This window comes from Paroedura picta, chromosome 7 (assembly GCF_049243985.1).
Source record: "Paroedura picta isolate Pp20150507F chromosome 7, Ppicta_v3.0, whole genome shotgun sequence".
Classification (NCBI taxonomy): domain Eukaryota; kingdom Metazoa; phylum Chordata; class Lepidosauria; order Squamata; family Gekkonidae; genus Paroedura; species Paroedura picta.
Window position 1 is genome coordinate 74,127,337 of NC_135375.1, and position 16,616 is coordinate 74,143,952.

At 41.2% G+C, this 16,616-nt stretch overlaps 2 protein-coding genes across 3 annotated transcripts in view; one reads left to right on the forward strand and one right to left on the reverse strand.

Annotated features, from left to right (window-relative positions):
• On the reverse strand, nt 1-15,348 carry PLGRKT (plasminogen receptor with a C-terminal lysine). The gene is made up of 5 exons (XM_077344972.1): nt 15,213-15,348; nt 13,343-13,429; nt 2,013-2,143; nt 595-704; nt 1-490 (listed from the first exon to the last, which is right to left on the reverse strand). The coding sequence occupies exons 2-5, from the start codon at nt 13,421-13,423 to the stop codon at nt 369-371; spliced, it is 444 nt and encodes a 147-aa protein (XP_077201087.1). The 5' UTR covers nt 13,424-13,429; nt 15,213-15,348; the 3' UTR covers nt 1-368.
• Nucleotides 12,916-16,616, forward strand: part of LOC143841142 (programmed cell death 1 ligand 2-like) — a 23,339-nt gene continuing 19,638 nt past the window's right edge. The window contains exon 1 of one of the 2 annotated variants that reach the window (XM_077344964.1): nt 12,916-13,029. In XM_077344964.1, the coding sequence (XP_077201079.1) occupies nt 12,948-13,029 (82 nt within the window). In that variant the 5' untranslated portion in view covers nt 12,916-12,947. Of the gene's footprint in view, nt 13,030-15,379; nt 15,521-16,616 lie in introns of those variants that run through there. The other variant, XM_077344965.1, reaches the window with a different exon arrangement.

Here is a 16,616-nt window from a genome sequence, read left to right on the forward strand (position 1 = left end):
TGAAGAAAAACAATCAGTTTTATTTCCATAAAGCACATTGTATTCTGATAATTCCAATCATTAAAAAAACATTTCCAGAGATCCAGCTAGGAGTTATATGTGCGTAGTAGTCCTTCTGAGCCAAACAGTTGGGAGACATGCACGTCCCAATCAAAAATTAAACTCTCCACCTAGTGGTGTGTGTGGGAGGGAATGGACAGGGTCAGTCATCCCCTGCTCCCCACTTTTCCCCAGCTACCTGATTAGTGAGAGGTTTCTAATTCTTTTGAAGAGGCTTTATACATGGTTGGTTGGATCGTATCATTTAAATCAGCAACATGATTACAAACGTGTGTCCTTGTTCTCTGTAGTACTGCTTCATGAAGAAATTATCTTTCAATAAAAAACTTGCTCTGTGCTCTTCTAGCTTTCTCAAGGCCTTCAAAAGTGAGGGGCCCTTTTGGCATTTCTAACATAGTGCAGTCTGCGTCAAGTATGTTTTCTGCTTCACCTTGAAAAAAGAAAATTACATATACATAAAAACGCGCATAATGACTGCACATCATCGAAGACAAATTTATATTATGTATGTACTGTTGAAGGTTTATGATTTACCTTTCATTCTTTGTAAAAGTGATCCATAACTCATATCATATTGGTAGGCAAATATAAAGCTTAAAGGAACCATTGGAAGGAAAAGTCCAGGCTTCTTCTTTTTAATAGCCCTATTTCAAAAAATTACAAATAAATATTCCCCCTAATGTCAGGCAAAAAAACAACAACAACTAACAACATGTTAGATATTATGTTACTTGTAATAAATATGCAGTGACTATAAATTGAAACTATAAATAAAATAAATAAAAAATATTGTGTACAGCTGCAAGCTCCATTTCCTGGTTAGTTGTTAATTGTGCTTATACTGCTCTACACTATTAAAATGCCACTGTTTTCAGATGATCAGTCTAAACACAATAAATGTGGTTATAAATTTATTGCATGAGATTCTTATATTTTCCATGCTTAAAATGCAAATGATTATTAAAAGATGGTAACAAAAGGGGTCTGCAATTAACATATAAGTAGGATTTTATGAATACGGTCAAAAACCAGCAAACAAAGAATTCGCACATACTGTATATACTCGCATATAAGCCGAGTTTTTCAGCCCTTTTTTAAAGCTGAAAACGTCCCCCCCTCGGCTTATATGCGAGTATTTAAAAACAAAAGCTGCCAGAAAGGAGGGTGGAGATGAGAGACAAGTATACTTGCCTGAAGAACAGAAGCAGGAACAAAGCAGCAAGCCTGGGAGAGGCAGTGGGAGGGGAGGAAAGAGCAGCCTCCGCCTCCTCCCTCACTGCTTTCACGAGGCTAGCACAAAGCTAGCACATGTTGCAAGAAGCTCTGCAGGAAGCTCTGAAGCCTCTGTCTCAGAGGGAGAGCAGAGAGCAGAAGGAGGAAAGGAAAGGAAAATGGTGGGAACAGAAGGAGCACAGGATTGGATATAAAAAGGCAAGAGGGATCAGAGGGAAAGAGGGAGGAGAAGAGTGGGAAGAACAGGGGAAAAAAAGATCCTGCCCAAAAGGGAAGGGAAGGGAAGGGGAGGGGGAACAGTGACTATCCAAACACCAGCCTCGGCTTATATGCAAGTCAATAAGGTTTTCCAGCATTTTGTGGTAAAATTAGGTGCCTCAGCTTATATACTGGTCAGCTTATATGCAAATATATATGGTACATTTTCAACAATGTGCTATGGGGAAAGAGATTCAACTACTGAGCAGCACTATGGCTATTAGTGAAACAGCTACCAGAATACTACTTTGTAAACTTTTAAATAACAAATAACAAAATCCAACTTTTTGCACTGGAGTACCTCCACTCCATCCCTTTCACACACTGGAACACATAAATTACAGTTTGTGTTTCTTAGTTTAGGCAGGGCTTCTTTGAAAATAGAAGTTGGAACACATAAAACAAAGAATAAGTACAGTTAAAATAATGTATCTTAATTATTTAGAATAAAACATACATACCCAGCTGTAAGACCCACAGCTGCAAGTCCAAAAAATACCCCAAAGTACTTCAGGAATTCTCTTGACCAAGCAATTTGCATAGCCATCTGCCTCTCTCGCATCTGATTTTGCATTAGGAGTTGTCTTTCTAGCTAATTGTAGGGAGAGAAAACAATTCATGTGTATATTTGAATAACCATAAAGTTAGTTCCATTTTTTTTTCAAATTCTAACAATCTGGTGCATCCCACAGCAAAACAAATGTAATTTACTGCCACTCTCAGGTCTCATTTATGCATACATGAGTTCTAATCAGCATTAATTCGTTAGCATATTTAAAAACTCAGTAAATATACTGGATAGTTTAATTTCACAACTTTTCCCCCAAGAATTTTAAAACTATTTACTAATTTATACTACCTTTGATTTATAATGTTGTTATCCTGGTGTAGTGGTTAGGAGTGTGGACTCTGGCAAGCTGGGTTTGATTCCCCGCTCCCCCACATACAGCCAGCTGGGTGACCTTGGGCTCGCCACAGCACTGATAAAGCTGTCCTGTCTGAGCAGTAATATCAGGGCTTTCTCAGCCTCACCTACTTCACAGGGTGTCTGTTGTGGGGAGAGGAAAGGGAAGGCGTATATAAGCTGCTCTGAGACTCTTTCAGGTAGAGAAAAGCGGCACATAAGAACAAACTCTTCTCCTAATTTAGCACTTACTATTGATACTTAACATTTTAATTTCTAAAGCAGTAGTTAGACATGGTTGCCTAAAGATTATAACATAGCCAATCTGTATTCTAGGCCAAACAATGATATTCACTGGTTAATTCCATACTGGATAAGGTTCAACTGGTGGTAAGAATGTGGATCATCATTATAATGACCTATTTTTCTTTTATATGTTTGGTAACTTATTGGGGAGGTAGATGAATGTCAAAGCTGTAAAGAAAGAGGATGATTATAGCATAAGCATATTGCGATGTAATATCTCCTTGTTTGTGACTTTTGCTGTCCATGGAACCTGCAGAAGCGTTCTCCAACACCAGAGTTCAAATGAATCGATTCTTCTCTTGGAAATATAATTAATCTAACTAATCTACACTTGGTAGTCAAGCTTATGTCCTTGGTTTTCCATGCTCGGTTCAAGATCATAATTTCCGCGCAACCCAGAGCAATTCAACGTTTTATTTCCATATTGCAATTGCCGCTCACATAAATTTGTGACCCAAGAAAGATGGACTCTTGAATGCATTCAATCTCTTCACCATCAATTGTTATTGTGACTTGTCTGTTTTTTGCAGTGGTCATTATTTTTGTCTTTTTAGTGTTTAAGAAAAGGCCAAATTTCTTCCTTACTTCATTGACCTTTGTAACCAGCTGTTCCTTTGTAATCAGCCTTGCTTGGTTTCTGAGAGGAGGGAAGTGTTATCAGCATAACAAAGATTATTTATATTCCTTCCTGCAATCTTAATTCCAATGTTTGATTCTTTGAGTTCACTCTCTCTCATAATGATCTCAGCATACAAGTTAAACAGGAAGGAGGAAAGAATGCAACCTTGACACACTCCTTTCTTTATTTGTTGTCAGCCAAATGGTGTACGTACAACGGCTTCTTCGTTTGCGTTTGTTACATGACATCTCATTAAAGTACTTAATGATTTTTCATACTTTGATAAATTGCCTCATCTTCACTTTTCTTTAATTGAGGGTGTTAGCTACTTATCTAGTTTTAGTTCCTCTACAAAACTAAATTTACTGGGATAGTTGTATGGCAAAGTTATCTAGATTCTAACTAGGAGAAGGTAACATATTGGTACTTTTGAAATATGAAAGGGAAAAATCATATAGACTTGTTTGTTTGTTAACAAACCCTTGCAAAAATTATAAGGCCACACTAATTTGTTTTACCTGAAACTGAGTAGAAAATAGTTTTAATTAAGTATGATACATAAGACTTACTCTGTGTCTTTAATATGTTTTTTCAGTACAAAATTTACTGCCTATTGTATTATACTTAACATCGAAATAAATTCTAGTTAAAAACATTAGTATTTGCCCACATAGATCAAGCTGCCACAAGATACAGCATTATGAAAATATTCATATTGGAACCACGTACACACATGCACTTCTTTTAGCACTTGACAGGACACTATTAAACGATATTAGATAAAGGAAAATCACAGAAATTTTAAAACTCTTACTTTCCACAGGCAGTGACGAGTTGAGACATTACTCAGGGATCAGTAAACAGCATCCTAAAATCTAATACACAACATGTTTTGCTTCCAGCTCCAAAACTATGCGTTTTTGCTCTGACCTGATATGTACAAATAAGTTTTAAATTCCATAAACCTATAAAGTTGTTACTCTTACTTAGCCTTAGAACTGATAATTAGAACATGCAGTATCAAAAGACAGATGCCTAGGAAGCATATAATACATCCTTTTGTCTATAGAGGAAATCATTTTTCATTGTGAAGAACAGCTGGCATAAGCAAAATTTATATAGTCCAAACTAAGGATGAACATTCAAATAAATCCAAGCCCCAAAAATACCTTATTGGTGTTTTCTAGCTATTCTTTCAGCTAGATATAGATAGGGACTGAATTTCAGCTATCGGAAATGGCCAAGCCCCCAAATTCCAAAAAATATTTGGGATTTTCTGGGACTGCCTGATAGCTGAAGTTAAAGTGTGTTTAAAATGGCTGTATTCCTTTTAAACACCTTCCAGTTAATCTCACAGTTTGGAGTTCACTTATGGATTCATGGCTTGCAAAGGGCATTTAAAGGAACAGTGTTTCCTTTAAATGCCTTTTCCTCCCCTTCTATTGAAACCAATGGAGGATGGGAGCACCTTCTTTGGGGGCCCTAACCCAATCCTTATTTATTTATTTTTAAATTTCTATGCTACCCTTCCCACAGGGATCAGAGTGGCTCACAACATTGAATATAAACAAGGGTTAAAACATTTAAACTGTATATTACTTTTTTTAAGAGGAAGAAATTTTATATTTTATATAGTACACAGATCCCTGATGTCAAAAGAATAATTAATAACCTAAAGTTATTGCAATGTCACTAATACCGGATGAAGCTCACAGTTATGTGTGAAACCATTGTAATTACTACTATAGGGATCAGATAGTCAGGAAACAAAATGCTGCCAATACATTAATTCTATCCTACTTGTGCCACTATTTATCGTATTTAACAATAAACCTTGTAAGAGGTTTCGGCAATTAAAAGTCAAGTCTCTTGAAACCATTATTTTTAAAGGTCTTGTGTTTCTTTGGACTATATAACTACATATCCCAGTCTTGATGTATAGTATAGTCTCTTAAATGTATAGTCTCTTAAATAAAGAGACAGAAAACATTTTCTCTTTTTTTGTACTGGAATCAGAAACATGCTAACAAAGAAATATTGGACTTATCATGGAGGCAATCATGACCAGTCCGTCAAGGAGGCAGGTCTTATTCCTAGACTTCCTGTCTCCAATGGTAGAAGTCACCTTACTCCTCAATTCATGCAAGAATTATGGCTCTCCACTTGTATTGTATAATTGTGATCAGAAGAGATAATGAACAAAGGACACAGGAAAATAACTGACATGAATACAATCAGCCCAAATGCTTGTGGGAATCATATGGACTGACTATATTCTCCTTGCCTGACATGGATAGCCCAGGTTAGCCCAGTCTCTTCACATCTTGGAAGCTAAGCAGGGTCGGCCCTGGCTAGTATTTGGAAAGGAGACCTCCAAGGATCACCAGAGTCATAATGTAGAGCCAGGCAATGGCAAACCACCTATGAATCTTGCCTTGAAAATGCTATGTGGTCACCATAAGTTAATTGTGGTGACAACAATTGGTTTCTGTTTATGTTGTTAATTATCGTCCTGTCTTCTAATACAGAGTAGGGTAAATGCCCTTTTATTAGAGGAAGTCCAATGTTCCTTTCCCATTCTGATGGGGAGACATCTTAGCACCTTCATTCTATACTACTTAGCAGTAACTCAACTGAAATCGATAGGATGGAGGTGTAAAGAGGAACTTCCTAGCACTACTGCTAGATGTAGGATCAAATTTTTCCTGCTTCAGCTGTGATAACATGGTACTTTCCATAAACCGCATACCATACTACATACAAATTATATATATTTTTTTACTTACTTTGTCAAGAAGAATAAGAAAATGTATACAGGATCCCCCCCCCCAATGGATGCTTCTGTCCTAGTATCGGTTTATGAGGGAGGTGGCTGAGTTCAGGAGTGGTGGTTGATAAATACAAATATAAATAAAATAAAATAGAAGTGGGAGTGCTGTATTAAAAAACAATTATGGTGACTGCTCATTACTTCAGAATGCTAAATTAAAGAACAAAACTATTTTAAGGCACAGGCATCAGCTTGAGTGCTTGCTTCTCACGTACAGGGCCCTAGAGATTCAATCCCTAGCATTTTTGGTTAAAAACATAGCATTGGCACCTTCGGATTGGCACCTTCTGCCCATCAAAACAGACAGTACTGGAGTAGATGGATCAATGGTCTGGTTCAGTTCATCTTCTTCATATTTCTTGATCTGAATCTGCAACAGCCACCGATCAGGCAAAATTGCAAACATGGATAGAAGAACAATTCAGGAATTGGAGACCTATTTATGTTAGAGTCTACAGACATGTTTTTTGAAAGGGACTAAATAAGACTGTCTAATTTACTGTAATTTGCTCATATTAAGTGTTTCTGCAAGATTAATGTAAATCAATTGAAGCTAATTTCATAAATGACCCCTTTAAGACAAGGCAGCTTGTTCTGACCAAGATGCTGCTGCCATGATTTGCTGGATTGTGGTTCTGTAAGTTGTGTCTGATTTGACCAAGATGCTGGGGATTGAGCTCAGGACATTCTGCTCTACCACTGATACATGGGCCCTCCCTAAAGCCTATCCTCAGATATTTAGAATACGGTGCGATTTAGATTACAGTCTGGAAAACAAGAAGATGAGGAGGAGGGCAGGTAGTGCTGCTTGACAAGTCTAGGCCATCCAGTTCTTGCATTCTAAGAGTAGTGTATCACCTTTCATGTTGGGAATCTCCCTTCCTTCAGGGCACATAACCACCTTCATGCAAGTGGCCCATTTTATATTGTTTATATTGTTACAACTATCATTAATATTATTGTACGGTTATTCATGTTATTGTGCATATGTGCCAAGTTTCATGTATTATTCATATCTTCCATGTAAACCGCCCTGAACCTCTGGGGAGGGCGGTATATAAATTAGGTAGGTAGGTAGGTAGATAGATTTTGATCCTTACAATATGCTAGGACGAAAAATCAAGCCAAGGGTTGGTGACTTGTCCATGGCCATGCACTCAGCTTCCAGAACTGAGTGATATTTTCAACTCTTTTTCAACTTCACCACCAAGTTTTTCTTCTATTTAACACTTAGTTGTGATGCAAACCTGTTACAAACTAGCTCTTGAATAGCAAAATACTATTTCTCATACTATGGAAAGCTTTATTTCACCAGGCTGGTGTGGCATCCTATAAGACAAGCCCTGGCTCCTGAACAATGCAGTCTTGCCAAAAAAACATGCACTGTGGACTACCACTGACCAGCCTTGCCCATTATATGCAACAGGCTACTGTGCATCTTGAAGAGCCTCTTGTGGCGCAGAGTGGTAACGCAGCCAACATGCAGTCTGAAAGCTCTGCCCATGAGGCTGGAAGTTCAACTCCAGCAGCCGGCTCAAGGTTGACTCAGCCTTCCATCCTTCTGAGGTCGGTAAAATGAGTACCCAGCTTGCTGGGGGGTAAACCGGTAATGACTGGGGAGGGGAATGGCAAACCACCCTGTATTGAGTCTGCCAAGAAAACGCTGGAGGGCGTCACCCCAAGGGTCAGACATGACTTGGTTCTTGCACAGGGGATACCTTTACCTTTACTATGCATCTTGCAAGCAGTGAGAACCAATAAACCTTTCTTCCCTGTTTTTACCTGCACTGCTGTAGTGCCTAATAACTTCAACCAGCTCAACAATCAGTTCTTACTGCACTCCCCCTCCCTCCCTCCCTCCCTGGCCCTGTATGGAATACCTTACCACCTCCTACAGTCATCTCTGTTTATGTGTTGCTATGGTCAAACTCTCTTCTTGTGTCTCATTAGCTCTCTTCATTTCCACACTGATTTCAAGCTCTGGGTACTCAAATTTCAGGTTTTGCATCACAGTTTGTGGTAGAGCGGTGCCATTCCTGCCAGGAGCTCAGGAGGGCTTACATGAGCATACCCTTTGACATTAAGCTGAGAGACAGATTTAGCAACGATCTTCTTATAAGCTTTATAATTTGGGCCCAAGCTAAACCTGGAACACTAACACATATACAAAGTCCAATCAGATTTGGGGGGTATAAGCTTTTGAGTCAAAACTCCCTCCTCAAACATTCATCTGACAAAGCGAGTTTTGATTCTTAGAAAGACCCTGAGTATCTTGTAGGTCTCTAAAGGTGCTACTGGATCCGAATGTGGCTGTTTTACTGTAGACCAACATTGCTACCCTCTTGAAGCATATATCCATTTTCCCAGGTGTTTTAAAGAGAGCCAGCGTGGTGAGTTTAGTCTCTAACCTGGGGAACCAGATCTGATTCCCCACTACTCCACATGCAGCCAGCTGGGTGACCTTGGGCCATTCACAGCTCTCTCTGAGCTCTCTCAGCCCCACCTACCACACAGAGTGTCTGTTGTGGCAAGAGGAAGAGAAGATTGTGAGTTGCTTTGAGACTTCTTTGGGCAGTGAAAAGTGGGGTATAAATACCAATTATTCTGAACTAAAAATAACTTCCAGAGGAAGCAATGCCGGAGGAAGATGATTCACTTCTGCCATTTTGTCCATTCAACTTTACCCCCCTCCAAGATACTAATAATTCTGGGCAGAATGCCACTGCAGACCAGGATCAAGCAACGTATTATGCATATTCTCACCCTTCCTCCAGGGTGCTCAGAGCATTCTTTTTAAAACAGGCTTGGGAAGCATCAAACCCCGGGTTAGCTAAGAAGCTCTGAAGGACCTTGGACCTATGATTATCACTCAGCTTGATCCAACACAGTTTTTTAGAGTCCAGATGGCTGTTATGAGCTCCTTGAAAGGAGGGCGGGATACAATGCAATAACAGAATTATTTTAGAATCAAGGACAAGATTTAAAATGTTTTCATTCCTTTACAACACCCACATGACAGGCAATTCAGACTTGGAAGCTTACACCTTTCTCCATCCTCAGTGTTGAAAGAAAATGTAAATGCTGGCTGGAAAATGGCATGAGGATGCTGTCCGTGTTTTGTGAGGTATGAGGGGCATACAAACTTAATTTGTATTAAGGAGTCCTATGGATTCCTCCTGATGAACACCACTTAGAAAAAAGTATGAAATATGTCCAGAACAGCTAGATATGGCGGGAGAGGTTGAAACAGAGCCATTCTGTGTCATTTTGTGGTCTGTAAACTGTAAATTTTATTAATTCTTATATACTGTCAATGAAAAGATTTCTAACAGCATACAAAGCTCTGCTTTTAAATGTTCATTGCAATAGTTTTTGTGGTTTCTGTTCTCCCTCTCTCTGTCATCTATTACTCCTATTCAACAAGAATAGGAGTAAGTGATACCTGTACATAGAAATAACCACACTTACACAGTGTCTCACAGGACAGAATGGTCTGTGTAGATGAACTATGAAGCTATGCATCAGTCCAATCATATTTTTATTTTCTCTTTCAAAAATAAAGGCATTTCTGTGGCTTTTTAAATACCCAAAGCACAGGATAGTAGCTGCTGTGACACAAATCACTGTTTGATGTCAACAGAAGAGACAAATAAGGGCTGCTTCTGTACAAATGTATTGTTTGTTCTGCCTGAGCTTTCTTTCTGCAGGGCTGTTTGGGTGAGCATCCTCATGATATTCTTTATTTATCCTGCTTCTGTCTTTTCCCTTCCTTTGCAGTGATATTTCTGAAATCTGGTTTGATACAGTCTTTTTGGACACCATGTAGATGGAGAGGTCTGCATTTTTCAGGTCCTGCCCACATTGGTGCCATTTGCTTTACCTCAATCCCCACTGTGACCATTCAAGCTTTAAGAAAAATGTTAATAACTATTTTGCTCACCATATTTTAAATATATCCAAAGCAGGAAACCAGCCAGAGAAGAAGTTGGGCCTCTGGATGACAAAGGAATAAGGGGATTGTACAAGGAAGATGGGGAGATGGCAGAGAAGTTCAATTTTTTCCCTTTCCGTATTATATATTTGGGCTTTCAAAAGGCTTTTGACAAGGTACTTCATCAAAAACTCATGAGTAAACTTAGTCATAGGATAAGAAGACTGGATTGTGGGGGGGGTTGGGGTAAGATGGCGATGGGTGGGTGGGCAGGGGGATCCGCGGGGGGAGGTGGGAGGCGAGTTTTGAGGGGTTGGAGGGGGAAGACGGCGATGGCTGGGTGGACTGGTTGTTGGGAGGGGGGAAAGTGTCGTGGAGTGGCGGTTCGGGGGGGGAGAGTTGGGGGGGGTTACCTTGTCCATCGCTGTGGCGGCAGGCGCCCTGGCTGGCTGGGCAGGGGCGCAAGATGCCCCTTCCCGGGTGGCGACACCACAGCTTGGTGCCTCCAGGAGGCTGGCGATGGCGGGCGGCTGGCTGCAGTAGCGACAGCCAGGGCCGCAATCGCGGCCTGGGGGTAAGGCTGGTTGGGAAGCTCGGGAAGGCCCCCGCCCTTGCGAGGCTCCTGCCTCGGTGGCCGGAAAGGAGCAGGGCCTGCTCCCTTCCTGGCATCCCCCTCCCCAGGCAAGGTCCCTGCTTCACCACTGGGAAAGGACGCAGATGCAGCGACCCTGCTCCTTTCCTGGCGGCGAACCATCTGTGCGGGCAGTCCAAGGCAGGTCAAGTGCCCCCCGAGTGGCACTCAGAGGGGCCAATCAGAAGCCGCTTTGCGGCTTCTGATTGGCCCCTCTGAGTTTTTGTCACGGACAGGCCCCACCCTTTCTCTGCCCAGACAGCACTTAGGCCTTTATTCTTACCGCTCTGCGGAACGGTTTACAGATTTGATCTGAAAGTAGGGGTGAATAGCGTAGTGGCCAAGTAGCAGATGACACAAAATTATTATTCATGACCATAAAAACCAGGGTTGATGGTGAAGAGTTCCAACAAGATCTCCACGAATGTGGCAAATGAAGTTAAAAGTTAAGTGTAAGGTGATTCACACTGGGACAAAGAATACCAGCTAATGGGGTCTGAAGTTGCTGTGATGGAGAGAGAAAAAGATCTTGGTGTTACAGTGGACAGCTCAATGGAAGTGTCCATCCATACTGGATGCTGGACTAGATGGACCATTAGTCTGATCCAGCAGATCTGTTCTTATGCCCTTATTATTGTGCTATAACAGTCTATTGCAATAATGTATTAATTTACATTTTAATTAGGTCTCCAGATCTTTTTATTACAGAGTCATAAGAAAGATATCAGCTGCACATTCATCAGTATAATTCAGCAACCAAAAGGGCTAGATCACCAGGGTGGCCAATATGTGATTAGCATCTGTCCTACAAATGGAAAGCCAATACATCTAAAGAAGAAAAGTTGTTTTATACCCTGGTTTTTACTACCAGAAGGAGCCTCAAAGCAGCTAACAGTCAATCAGTAACCTTTTATTGGCATAAAATATGTATAAGACATATAAAAATAGGGTTTAAAATTTCAACAAAAAAAATAAAATAGGCCATGGGGTTACATAACCAAACAGATCTTTAAATGATTAAATAAACTATAAAAGATAAAATACAAGGTAGGCAGCATATTATAAAAGCATCTTAGTTAAAACTCTGGCAACTAAAATGGTTACCTCTGGGTCTTTGTCAGAGAGCAGAAATTGCAAGGTCATAGATTTACTTACAGAAGGCTTGTTTCCCAGCAAAGCAACAAAGCTGTCATCCCCACACTGCTCGTATAAGGGGCAATCTAACAAAATGTGTGAGACAGAGTCAGGACAGCCAGAACCACACAGACAGAGTCTCGCATGGTATGGGATACGGTGGAATCTTCCCTCTAAGACCTTTGAGGGGAAAGCATTCATTCGTGCCAGGAGAAAAGCTCTTCTCAGGGATGGGACATCAAGAAGATGCAAATATGTAGGCATAATATTTCTCTGCATAGTGATGCCAAAGAATGCTGGTGAGCAGACTCGAGGCTGGTTAGGTATGAGTTCCTGCTGCTCATGGTCTAATATTCTCTGTTTAATAATCCGGAAGATACATTTTTCTTCCAGAGGTAGTAGGGAGTTCAGATCGATGCCAATGGAGACTAATTTTTGTTCAATAGCCTGGAACCATCGAAATTTAAGAGGGTCACTTTTTAGACAAGTTAAAAGGCTGCCAGTTTCTATTCTAAAAAATAGTCTGACCCAAAATTTAAAAGTAGCTATCCAGGCCCTTGTCTCTACCCTAATTTGGCCAAATTCTGCGCAAATAGCATGGTAGGAGACACAATTGGGAACCCCTGCAATTTGCCTACAGAAAGCAGATTGAACACCCTCAATAGATTTATTAAAGGCAGGAACCCATAAGGGGCATCCAAACAGGAGCTGGGACATTACTTTGGCATTAAAATTTTTTATTGCAAGCAGCTAACAATCACCTTCCCTTCTTCCCACAACAGAGACTCTGTGAAGTAGGGGCTGAGAGAGTCCTGACAGGACTGCTCTGTGAGAACAGCTCTAACAGGACTGTGATTACCCCAAGGTTACCCAGCTGGCTGCCCATGGCGTGGGAAAACAAACCTAGCTCTCCAGATTAGAAGCCATCACTCTTAACCACTACACCAATCTGATGTATGTAACCATTATTTCTAGAACACTTTTGCCTGACAAACTTGAAATGGTAGTTTGGACAGAGATGTAAATGCCTCCACTTCCCCAATGTATACCCAACTTGAAGAAACAAGATTTAGAACGACATCACAAATGGAATCTTCGAAGAACTTACAAACTGTGCTTATGTGTATGTATATACTAGCTATTTGTTTATGTATATATAGCTATATGTACACTGGATGTGCAGCAAACATCTCCATGTGTTAATATGAATTTTAATCAACTTTATTGTGTTCAGAACAAATTGCTTACCCTGAGGCCTAGAGTGAGATAGAAATATGTCAAAGAATAGCAATTTTGTAGTCAATGTATTTTCTCTCAAACTATTTTAAGCAAAAATAGTCAACTAATTTCTCAGGTTCTATCAGTGCTTCCACAATGAAAAACAAAATCAATCACATTGCTACAATTCTTTAGACTCTAAAGTTTAGAGAACCAACCTGGAGCCTAGAGTTCATCAGCATGAATTCCTGTTGATTTTTTATATTTTCATTAACTGATTTTGAAAAGATGAATCCCATCTTGACCTAAACAAGTAGAATAAATTGTAAACATTGAGAATCATCATAATATTCCATAAGGTAAAGGTAAAGGTATCCCCTGTGCAAGCACCGAGTCATGTCTGACCCTTGGGTTGACGCCCTCTAGCGTTTTCTTGGCAGACTCAATACGGGGTGGTTTGCCAGTGCCTTCCCCAGTCATTACCGTTTACCCCCCAGCAAGCTGGGTACTCATTTTACCGACCTCGGAAGGATGGAAGGCTGAGTCAACCTTGAGCCGGCTGCTGGGATTGAACTCCCAGCCTCATGGGCAAAGCTGTCAGACGGCTGCCTTACCACTCTGCGCCACAAGAGGCTCTTAATATTCCATATTATGTTCATTTAGAGTATTTTTCATTCTCAACATTCAGACTACTTTTTAAAATACAGGAAGAAATACAGAAATACTTCTAAGACATGATTGATAATGGCAATTTTCTCCCCTGATGCTTTGTTTATACTAGGCCCATTACAGCTAGCATAGCTCTCTCTCAATACTTGAAACTGAAGAGCAGTATGGATAGCCTAACTGCTGAGGGTGCCTTCTTGCTTTCTTTTTAACTCATGGGGAGAAGTTTTATATCCCTGACCCAAAGAGAAGGAAGAGTTTGTGAAGAAATGGTGGGGAAAGCTATTGCAATTACATGGTATTTAGGGCAGGGAGAAAGAGCCCTTTTGTTTAATTTTGGCAAATTGTTTAGAGAAGATAGTTAAGGTGTACATGAGTACTCCACACTTGAGTGGCACAAACCTAAATAATGTCTTTTTGAAAGTAAAATTATGACTTTAACTGACACATGACAGCACAAGTGATGCCCCTTAAAGTACAATACTAGAGCAACCAATTAATATGCCAGCAGCACATTATGAATGTTTACAGCTGTAGGAAGCATGAATGTGCCATGAGGAAGAATCTGCATGCATGTGTAGAGTAAGAAATTATGCTACATATGCTGAAGTTTATAGTGAAGGTTGTCATGCAAATGTGGGCATCAGAATAAAGCAGCCCCCAGGCACCACCACAGGATAAAGCCAAGTGCTATCCATAATCCAGGGAAAAGAATGTGGAAATCATTCCCACCCTCTTTTTCCACTGACCATTTTTTCAACCTGCAATGACAGCCACAGGTTCTAGCTGTATTAGAAGTGCACCCAAAGGAAGAGAGATGCCAGGCACCAACAATCAAACCAGAGGGTGGCATCAGAGTCAGGATGAGAAGAGCAGAGCGCTGAGATTCTCAGGAAGGTTTGCAGAGGCAAAGGTCTTGCAATTGCATATAAGAGGCTGTTAGCCGCCCAAGCCGCAGCCAAGAACTGCGTTTTGGAGTTCAGCACTCCAGATGCGCCTTTCTCCCAAGCCACTAGCAGGCTGCAACGTCAGAGCCCCACACCGGTCATTTAAATCAGGGGTAGTCAACCTGTGGTCCTCCAGATGTCCATGGACTACAATTCCCATGACCCCTGCCAGCAGGCGCTCATGGGAATTGTAGTCCATGGACATCTGGAGGACCACAGGTTGACTACCCCTGATTTAAATGATATAGACTGGTAGTAGGATAATACCCTTATACACCGTTTATTGGTAGCTTTTCCGAGGCATCCCTCCTACATTCTGCCCCAGCCCCCTCCATGCTCTCATGCACGTCTTTGGGCAATGCTTGTCTGTCCTCCCTGCATGCACACCCCACCGCGCGAGCTCCCTAAACCCCCATTCATCCGTAGATATCCTAAATGGCCCCTTCTCCCCAGCCCCCATGCTTAAGCAACACACCTCCTGCCGTCAGTCGCGACAGCAGCAGCAGCAGCAGCGACTCTCGCCTCGCTACGGAACGCGGTCGTCTCTGCACTTTCACCCTCTTCCCGGTTAGAAGTCGAGAAAGCTGCTGGTTGGCCAGGGAAGCGTCTGACACGCTAAACTTCCGGCCGCAGCAGGAAAAAGCCTGACTAGAGCGTCCCTCCTCCTTTCCTGATTTAGTTTTTAGCGCCTCCTTTTTCAGGCTTTAGTGGCGAAAGAGCGGCGTGCAGGGGTTCTTATGAATGGGGTACAGCCGCATCTACGCTTCGAGAGAGCATTAAGCGGTAATAAGTTTGGGAGGTCTTTGCTGAGCTCGCAAAATATGATTGTCGGACCATCACACCGCACGGGATTCTCACGCTGTCCGCGCATTTACTGCTCTAGTAATATTTGTTATCTTCTGGGTTGTATCTGTTTTGCTGTCTGTCTGCATTTTGATTTCTAGTCCTTACACTGCTTTTTGGAAAGATTTTTTTTGATCCTTACACTGAAGCCAAAATTAATTAGATGTGAAATTTATGCCAAACAGTTCAGGATTCTGATTTAAGCACGTCAGCAGTTTTTTTTCACATGTCCCGTCACATTATTGTTCCCCTCTCCGATGTTTTTGTATCTGGCGCACACCAGATGGCACTATTTCATCTCTAGAAGAGGGCACCTTGCAAGTTGTCTCTGTCAACTGATGGATTTGTGAAATTTTTGTATTGGCCTCATCCGTTACTGCTGTCAAAGAAGCAAGACCTGTTTATACAGAGCCTTAGTATTCCGTACCAAAGAAGCATTTGTTGATGCAGCCTTTTTCATATATCGGATCATATTAACTTCTTTAACCCTGAGTGCCAGTACTCCTGGCAAAGTGCTTGAGGACAGCACTGAGTCCCTCAGGCGAGGACTTTGAACTGAAGATTTACAATAGGCCTTCCTAATACCCCCCTAATGAAGTAAAGAAGCAGATCAACAAAGTTGGGTTGTACCCAGGACTGGAATCCTGCAAGACAGACACAGAGAAGATGACATGAAAACTTAACTGGTTGTCCCTTATAGAATGTCCTGGAAGGCTGAAGTGTTCTCCTACAGGTTTTTCAGTCTTGTGGCTTTTGATGTCAGATTTGTGTCCATTAATTCTTTGGCGGAGGGTTTGACCTGTTTGCCCTATGTAGAGAACAGAGGGACATTGTTGGCACTTGATGGCATATGCCAAGTTTGAAGATGCATTTTACAAATTAAACTGAGGAGCAGTATGTAGAAAAGTGTGGGGCTTAAATCACATGTTGGGCCGTAAACATGTTGAATGTAACACGAGATTTAATCAAGTGTGCATTATGCACTTGTTGTGTGTGCATCTACTGTAACTTGTGAATAGGGCTCTAGTCTGTAACA